At 34.8% G+C, this 9,834-nt stretch overlaps 1 protein-coding gene across 1 annotated transcript; it reads left to right on the top strand.

Annotated features, from left to right (window-relative positions):
- Positions 1 to 4,847: 4,847 nt before the first annotated feature.
- LOC111400697 lies at positions 4,848 to 8,961 on the top strand. The gene is made up of 2 exons (XM_023028088.1): positions 4,848 to 4,878; positions 8,282 to 8,961. The coding sequence occupies exons 1-2, from the start codon at positions 4,848 to 4,850 to the stop codon at positions 8,959 to 8,961; spliced, it is 711 nt and encodes a 236-aa protein (XP_022883856.1).
- The last annotated feature ends 873 nt before the right edge of the window (positions 8,962 to 9,834 follow it).

Genomic DNA, 9,834 nt, shown 5'->3' with positions numbered 1-9,834 from the left:
TTGCATTCTAGGTTGTTAAAAATCGTGTCTTGCATATTAATCTTATTTCAATCGTAAAAATTGCATAAACTAGGGTTTGCATTTCAATTTAGGGGTTTCTTTCTAAAATTAGAGTTTACATAGGTAAACATTCACATTGAATAATTTAGTTTCGTTTAAGCCTACGATAGGTAAAATTAAACTACTCAATCTCTGTGGGAAGGCATTTGGACTCTAAAAATCCACTTTATTACTTGTTAACGAACAGTGCACTTGCGGTGATTTTAATCGAAATAATATATTTCGTGAACAAGTTTTTGGCGCCGTTGCAGGGGATTGAGTTTAGTTTAATTTATTTTTTCTAAGTATTAATTTGAACTTTAATTTTAGTTTCTCTTTTAGTTTATTTTGTCTTTGTTTTGTTTTTATTATTCGATATATCTTTTTAGTGTCTAAGTGCTACTCTTGTTTTTCTCTCAGATTTGTAAGTTACGATCGACTGGAGGAGAATTGATTCCAGCTGATCCTGAAATTGAGCGCACTTTTTATTGACTACAAAGATAGAACTGAGAAGCACAATTACAAATGGCAAACGAATTAAACAATCCTATTATTCAAGCCAATGAAGAAGGGACGGCAAACGAAGGAAATATGCTCATGGGAGATTTCCTGACTCCTCGGATACTCCAAAGTCAATCCAGCATAGTCTACCCACCATTTGGACAGCCCAACTTCCAGCTGACAACTAATGTAATACAACTGTTTCAAAATGAGCATTTGTTTTATGATAGAGCTGAGGAAAACCCACATACACACGTCTCTCGATTCTTGGGGATGTGCCAACACTTCAGGTATCAGGGTATCTCAGAAGACGCAATCAAATTGAGGTTGTTTCCACATACACTACGAGATAAGGCAATTGAATGGCTCGACTCCCAACCGATCGCCAGCATTACTACATGGAATGATTTAGCACAGAAATTCTGTACGAAGTTCTTCTCACCCATCAAGATTGCAAAGCTCAAGCATGACATATCCATATTTCGCCAAGGTGAATCTGAGTCTTTTGATGAAGCCTGGAATAGATTTAAAAACATGCTGCGGAAGTGTCCACATCACAGGATCAGCAAGGGACTCCAAGCCCACTACTTCTATACAGGGTTACTTCCAAACCACAAGAGCATGATGGACTCAGCATCAGATGGCTCAATATCCACGTAAACAGTTGATGGGGCTTTGAAATTATTTTAAAGAATGGCTACCACTTCAGCCATGTGGTCGTTTGAGAGGGTGATCCCAAGGAAAACTTCGGGTGTCTGTGAGGTAGATACTTATTCAGTTATATCTACAAAGATCGACTCTTTGTATCACAAGATGGAAAGTATATCATAGGCAGCACAGGCTAAGAAGAGCAACTGTAAGAAATGTGGAGCTGAACATAAAACATCAGAATGCCCAATACTAATGCAAGGATTTGAACAAGCAGACTATTCACAGTGGGAACAACCCCAATAGAACTATCCATATGGAGAAACTTTCAATCCCACTTGGAAGAAGTATCCCAACTTCTCTTGGGGCAACCAAAATCAAAATAGACCACAGGGAAAATTTCAACAGCAAGGCAAGAAACCTCAGTTGGAAGAGATGATAGGAAAGTTCATGGAGAATGTCGAAGCTACACTTCAGTACTAAAATGCAGCCATCAAAAATATGGAAACTCAGGTGGGGCAATTAGCCATAGCATTGACTGGCAGAACACCGGGAAACTTGCCAAGTAACACAGAAATCAACCCCAAGGAGCAAGCCAAGACCATTACAACTCGAAGTGGAGTGCAATTACCTAAAATACATGTCAAGAGGCCGGCTGTAACTGAAGAGACAATGTCTCCTGTAGCCCCTTACACAATTGGTAATTTTTATTTTAATAAAGTATTGTGTGATCTTGGTGCGAATATTAACTTGATGCCACTCTCTATTTTCAAGAAATTAGGATTGGGAGAGCCTAAAGTAACTACAGTAACTCTACAGCTGGCTGATCAATCACTTACACATCCACGAGGGATTATTGAAGATATATTGGTCAAAGTGGATAAACTTATATTTCCAGTGGACTTCTAATTCTGGACATCGAAGAAGACAAGAACGTGCCTATCATATTAGGACGACCATTTTTGGCAACTGCAAGAGCTCTCATAGATGTGCAACAAGGACAATTGACTCTGAGACTGGGGGAGGAACATGCCTCTTTTAATGTTTTCAAAACAATGAAATATCCCACCGAGCCAAACATCTGTTTCCAGATTGATGTGATTGACATAGGAATCCCCTACAATTACGAGTTGAAGAAATCGTCAGACCTTCAGGAGGCCAATATGATGCACCTTCAATCCACTCTCACTGACTCAAAGGAGATCGAGATATACACCGTAGAGTCTCAATGATGGAGAGTCACACCACTTGGAAAAAGACAGGTTTGAAGTGTGGAGGATAACTGCAATGCAGAACAAGACCATATTGAACAAACTAAGAAGACCTCCCAAGCCATATTTAAAGTGTCATAACACACCTATGCCAAAAGTCGAGTTATCGACTATAAAATAGCGCTGATTGGGAGGCAACCCAACATTTCTATCCTTTCGCTTACTTCATTTTGCAATAGCTTAGGAATTTTTCATTTTTTTTTTTTGCATTATCAATAGTTTTAGGTCATCAATCATACATCTCTATCACATGGAGTCTAGACATGGTCCACACGAGTCTCAATGCACCGAGCACGAGTCATGAGGTTGAAGTCCTATTTTAGTCAGTCGTGTATCAAATTGAACAAAGTACATGTTTTGAGCGAAGTTTTTGTGATATGAACCTTATGTTGAGACATAAATTATGCATTCTACCCACTAACAATGTACACATGCACCTTGAAGCAAGTTTGGAGGATTTGTGCACTACGTAGATTATTTTTTGCTTTAATTACATCTGTTTACACTATGTGAACTAATACACATACGTTGCACTTTTACAGGGTGCTGCCAAAAAGAATGTCACAGGGAAATGAGAAACACTACTGGTCCTAGTTTTCATTCACCACCTCCATATAGATCAGGGGAGTTCTCGTATCCCATTTTCCAATTTTAGTTTATTATTGTCCTTCAATTATGTCTGTTTACACTTTTATTTTATCTTCACATTGAGGACAATGTATTATTTAAGTTTGGGGGTGGGTGACATAATCTTAGACACGAACATCTTTTCATCATTTTGCCTATATTCATCAATATCTAATGTTTCATTACTGCATATTATGTACTTGACGAATGTTTAAAAAATAATCCTTTTACATTTAATTCAATTTCCTGTATTTCCATTCTTGCATGCTTGTGTGGGCTTGATAGTCTTGCCAGCTATTATGTGATTATTGGACTAGTTTGATTTATAAACTATGAATATGGTGCTGAATAGATTAACTAATGCTTGTTGATGTAATACTTGACACTCTTTATCCACGTCACTCATGACTGCCTGTTAAGTTAGTGATTGGAATTTTTTTTGACAAAAGGTAGAAGAAGAATGATAACCCTCTACTGAATTAACCCGTAAATCACCTTAAAACGGTTTGGAAATGGTTGAGCAATTATAGGGTTAAATTGAGATAAATGGGGGTTTCGTGCGTGAATTTTGTTGTGTGAATTGCCTAGATTAGTGAGGTGAAGATTAGGTGAAAGCCTGAAGTTGTGGTTGGTTTTTGAAGCTAAATGTCTAGAAAAATAAAGAGGGGCATAAAATTTAGCTTGTGTAAACATGACACTTCTTTCCAAGCCTTTATGACTTGAACAATTAAGTCTGCAACGGTTTAAAACCTGGTACCTTAAAGCCAACTGATTTGAAATTCATCGGTCTAAAACTCGCTAAAGGGGTCATATAGAAAGCAAGAAAGGGTGAAGTTGATAAAAGGTCATCTGATCGACCTTTTATAACTTGAGTGAATAAGTCTGTAAGGGTTTAAAATCTAGCGTCCTAAAATCAACTGATTTGGGAGTCATCGGTCTAAAACTCGTTACAGGGGTTATATAGAAAGCAAATGAGAAGATGACAAAATAAAAAATAAAAAAATAAAAAAGAGAGACAATAACATGAATAAAAGTCCTTTGACATTTGGTTGATAGAACTATACCTTTGATGTGAGGCAATTAGCTTAGTTTAATCTTAAGGGTTGAGAAAATTAAATTATGGAAGTCTCTACTTGTTGATGTGTAAACTTGTAATAGTGAGATCTATCCAAACTAAGAGAGGGTAAAGCCTATAGTACTTAAAATTCTAACCTTAGAACACCTTGAGATTATTGAGTGAAAAGAATAAGTTTGGAGAGGTGTGTATCTCTCGAGCGATGAAAAGAAATATTTGACCACTATGGGTCGGGAATAAACCAATCATAATCTTGATATGTTGACACGAGTTCACACACACACGTTAAGTCTTGCATTTGACAGGTAAATGTGGATTTTATTCTGGCACTATTGAAACGTTTCTCGTGTTGATTACTGAATTTCAATCCTGGAACACGGCAGGTTATTAAGCCATGTTTTGTGTAGAGTTAAGTCATTATCATGTTTCAGGACAAACAATAATTCAAGTTTGGACGATTTGATAAGTGTGTTTTTAACACACTTATTTAACCACAAAACATGACTAATTATTGATCAAAGCGTTTGAATTATTGCTTAATTCTATGTAATTATGTTTTGTAGGACTATGTTGATGAATGTGGCAGAATTCAAGAGAAAAGAAAAGAAAAATGATCAAAAAGGAAGAAATCCAAAGTATAAGGACTAAGTTGTAACATTTCAATAGTTGATTCAGACCACAAAACGATGATTAAAGATATTGCGGGTTCAATTGGATGTAATTGAAAGTAAAAGGGTTGAAATGCAAGAGAAATGGCTTGAAAGAATCAAAAATCGACTTCGAGGCCTAAAATGCAATATATGGAAGAAATTTTTGCCTGAGCGACAGCCCAGTAAAAAAAATCGGGCCATCGCCCCATATTTTTTCTTATTATCGAGAAGAAGATATTAGTCTGGGTGGTAGACTGGGTTTTGCTTGAGCGACAGCCTAGGCCAATCGTGGCGAAAATTTTCTGGTTTCATTTTCTGATTAAAACTCTTATGGAAGCAAATCTTGAGAGTCTTTTAAAACCCTAGGGACGTCCAAAACAAGGAGAACGCATTGGGAGGCAAGAAACCACATCTTGGAGAGGATTTTGAGCGAAATTAACAAAGGATTGCATGAAGATCAAGAAGATTTATCAAGAATTCATAACCCGGTGATGCTTTCTCATCAATATATGATGCATTTCGATATTATTTCCATGTTAGGCCAGATTTACATGTACTAGGAGATCAATGTACCATGTAATGAGATCTTTAAATTTCGAGTTTTACAATTTGACATCAAAACACGTTTTGATTGTTTGAATGATTTATATGTGATTATTGTTTTTCGCAATTAAGGGCTCGTAATTGTGTGAGTTTGAGTGACTTGCTCTTGCATTCGAGAGAAGTAGAATAGGTTCAATACTATATAAATTATCGTAGGGTTCGATAGGAGATAAAAGTATACCGCTATGCCCTACGTGAATCTATAAGTGCTTACAAAATCGTATGCATTTTTATATATGCACTTGTCATAGAGATATAGGCCTGTGGTATGTAAAAATATGTTCAATACATCTCGAGAGAGAGTATTGAATAGATTTTGAAGGATTGATTCGTCAACAACTCAATCGTGCTATCACATTGTAAAATTAGGATTTAAGGTGATCGTTGCATGAGAAATTGTGATCCTAGTACCATTAATTTACATTAAATACTATAAATTTGCATTTTCAACAGTTGTTTTGCATTCTAGGTTGTTAAAAATTGTCTCTTGCATATTAATCTTATTTCAATCTAAAAAATTGCATAAACTAGAGTTTGCATTCCAATTTAGGATTTTCTTTATAAAATTAGGGTTTATTTAGGTAAACATTCACATTTAGTAATTTAGTTCGGTTAAGCCTACGATGGGTAAAATTAAACTACTCAATCTCTGTGGAACGATATTCGGACTCTAAAAATTCACTTTATTACTTGTTAACGAACGTGCACTTACATTGATTTTAATTGAAAGAAAATATTTTGTAAACACCTCCTCATCCAAAATTTAAACTAATAGGGTTTCCCTTAAAGGAATCAACAACAGATAAAACCGTAAACATAACCACTGCCCATACAATCAAAACAGAGAATGCATGGAAATTTCAGCCTTTGTAAACATATACATATGTAGAAAAACTCTCAAATCTTAATCCATTTGCAGAAATTCAAAATAGTAACTTAAATTCATCATAATATTACATTATACCCACTAAACACCCATTCATACCTCACCAAAATCTAATTAATGGCTCTTCAATGTGGAATGCCACCTTCATCCAAAGCATGGAAATCCCACACAGCCCAAAAAAAAAACGAAATTCAATATATTCACCCAATAAAATCAACAGAATAATCAACAAAACAAAAGTGTAATCAATTGGCTTAAAACAAGAAGAACACCCGTCATTATGTACCCCTTGTTAAACCAATTAATGTGGCCCTACGTAATATTATTAATGAATTAATTAATTTGGTCTATATGCTAAAATCTGATTGGCCCATTGAGAAGTGACAGTTTTATAACTGTCGGGAAGTGGGTAGTTTTTGACACAAAAAAGAAACTGCCTCTCTTTGCCTTTTAACGTGAATGAAAAGCCATCAATTAATTCAATTCAATAGCAGTAAGGAAAAGAGAGAGAACGGTTTCTTTAATTTCTCTTTTGCAGATTTAAAACATTTCAATTATCTTCATAGATCAATGTATGTTACTTGATCAAATTACTCATATGTGAAAATCATGGAATTCTAAGATCTTTGCATTATGGTTTAATTGCTTACATGTGGTATCAGAGCCCAGGTTATGGAATTTATGATTTTCCTTTAAAGATTATTGTTTTTTCATTTATCGATCCTTAATTTTGTTATCGATTTATGAATCAACATGCAAAATTAAAAATAAAAGGTTCCACTACTTATTGTGATTTTCGATTTTGATTGCTGTTAAAATGAAATGCATCCTTGATTTTCTCGTCTGCACCGAAAATAATTGATGAAAAGTGCAGTCCATGTTTCATCAGAAAAGTACGAAATTACCTGCATTTATTATTGTTATCATGCGTCATGTAAATTGACGGTTAAATTAATGGTTGGAACTACCTGTTGAGAGTATATCATTCTGCCATATATGTTATACTGTGATTGGTTGAAGAAAAGGTTGGTTTCTTGGGTTTCACAATCACAAAGTGGATCCTGCCGTCCACTATTTGTATAATTTGGGTGAAATGCTTTTGTCTTTTAGTTTTCAGTGACTTTACTTTATGGGGACTATAATCATTTACAAAATATTATTATTATATGCACAGTAACTTGTAAACCTGACACGTGGAAATTAATTAATTGTTGGAAGGACCTTGACTTAGTGTTTGTCACAGTAAAGATTCCATTTTTTGACTTTCGTATAAATGTATTGTGGTCATTAAAATTATTTTTTGATTAAGAAATTCAAGTTTTGACCCAATTACCAAAACTAATAATTATGTGTTTAAGGTTATTAAGTGAGGCTTGGTGAATTTTCGCAAAAGATGCTATTCTGTGCACACACATATATATTCTGCCTTTGCGAAATTCTAATGTTCAAGTGATGGGTTTATTATATATTTATTGTCACCAAACAAGTGCATTTAAATATGTAATTGATGTTCGATTAATGTTGTTTGTTAGTCACCAAAGTGGCCAAACATTATGGTATGCGAATACTAAATTACATAATGTATTTGTCAATTACCCTTGATAGTTTGATGCTTATAAATGAAGATGACATTATGATTATTATTGTCAAGAGTGTATTGACGTTCATAGATTATAAAATTATTATGAATCACCCAAAGGTTAATCAGTCAATTTTATTAATCTCGAATATGATCATGGGTAATTGATATACTTAATTAGATGTGTTTTGTATATCCAAAGATGACAAACATGTCTGATTAGAGTATGTTTAATTACCAATTAAGTGAAATTAAATTAGCATCATTATGTTTGTTATGATTGGTATAACATAGTATCTCCCAAAGGAGAATTACGGTATACATTTAATAGTACATGAATATGAACTAAGTGTTTAAGTCAAAACTCAAAGCATTAATACTAGAGCATTTTATATTTTGCAGTATCTGTTCCTGTTTCTCTGCATTCGCATGCTTCATCTGTGTCACTGTTCAATGGGCTCAATTTCTCTGACTGGTATGAACAAGTCCAGTTCAATTTAGGTGTTTTAGACTTGGACTTGGCACTTCAAGTTGAGAATCCTACTGATCTTACTGATGAGAGCAATGCTGATGAAAGATCTTTCCATAAGGCTTGGGAAAGGTCAAACAGATTAAGCCTTATGTTAATGCAGATAACCTTGGCAAAGAATATCAAGCCTACTATCCCTAAAATTGAGATTGCTAAGGAATATATGAAGTTTGTAGAAGAACGTTCTCAAATAGCTGACAAGTCACTTGCTGGTACACTGATGGGTACCTTAACCACCATGAAATTTGATGGTTCTCGTACCATGCATGAGCATGTTACTGAAATGAGTAACATTACAGCAAGACTTAAGACTCTTGGGATGACTGTGGATGAGAACTTCCTAGTACAGTTTATCATCAACTCCTTGCCTCCTGAGTATGGTCCATTCCATATGAACTATAACACTTTAAAGGATAAATGGAATGTGAATGAATTGCACAGTATGCTTGTGCAAGAGGAGACAAGGCTTAAAAATCAAGGAACTCATTCTGTTCATCTTGTAAATCATCAAGGAGCTGGAAGAAATATAAGAAAAGGTCTAGAAGGGCATTAAGCAAGAACCACTAAAGATAAATGAGTTTTTTGCCCAAATCCACAATAAGGAACATAAGAAAGATGCGTGTCATTTCTGTGCGAACCTGGGCACCATAAAAAGGACTGCCTGAAACATAAGGTATGGTTCGAAAGTAAAGGTAAGATTATTTCTTATGTATATTTCGAATCTAATTTGGCAGAAGTTCCTTATAATACTTGGTGGATTGATTTCGGATGTACCACTCATGTTACTAATACGATGTAGGGATTCCTTTCAACCCAGACCATAAATCCAAATGAAAAGTTTGTTCTCATGGAAAATCGAGTCAAAGCCCCAGTTGAAGCCATTGGAACCTATCGTTTGATTTTAGATACTGGACATTATTTAGATTTATTTCAGACTCTTTATGTACCTTCCATTTCTTGTAATTTAGTTTCCTAATCGAAACTCGATTCTGCTGGATATTTCTTTGATGGTGAAAATTGATGTTTGAATTTGTTTAAGCAAAATCATTGTATTGGTTCAACTATTCTTTGTGATGGCTTATATAAATTAAAGCTTGATAATCTTTTTGTTGAGACTCTTTTAACCTTGCATCATAATGTTGGTACTAAACTTGGAATACTGAATGAAAGATCCGCTAACTTGTGGTATAAATGTTTGGGTCACATATCCAAGGAAAGGATGGAAAGATTAGTAAAGAATGAAATCCTTCATAACTTGGATTTTAGTGATCTTGGAACTTGTCTGGATTGTATTAAGGATAAACAAACCAAACACAAAAAAAAGGAGCCATAAGAAGCACACAGCTTCTGGAGATAATACACACCGATATATGTGGGTCTTTTGATGTTCAATCCTTTGATGGGGAAAGTGTTTTTATAACCTTCA

The sequence above is a fragment of the Olea europaea genome, chromosome 10, assembly GCF_002742605.1.
Source record: "Olea europaea var. sylvestris chromosome 10, O_europaea_v1, whole genome shotgun sequence".
Taxonomy (NCBI): domain Eukaryota; kingdom Viridiplantae; phylum Streptophyta; class Magnoliopsida; order Lamiales; family Oleaceae; genus Olea; species Olea europaea.
The sequence above is the reverse complement of the archived record's forward strand: the minus strand, read 5'-3'. Positions and strand labels throughout refer to the sequence as shown.

What these genes read in the sequence shown, in the direction of transcription:
- LOC111400697 (XM_023028088.1), top strand. Translation starts at nt 4,848, where the DNA reads ATGATTAAAGATATTGCGGGTTCAATTGGAT. An exon ending in TATTGCGGGTTCAATTGGAT is followed by an intron (nt 4,879 to 8,281) that starts GTAATTGAAAGT and finishes TATATTTTGCAG; the next exon opens with TATCTGTTCCTGTTTCTCTG.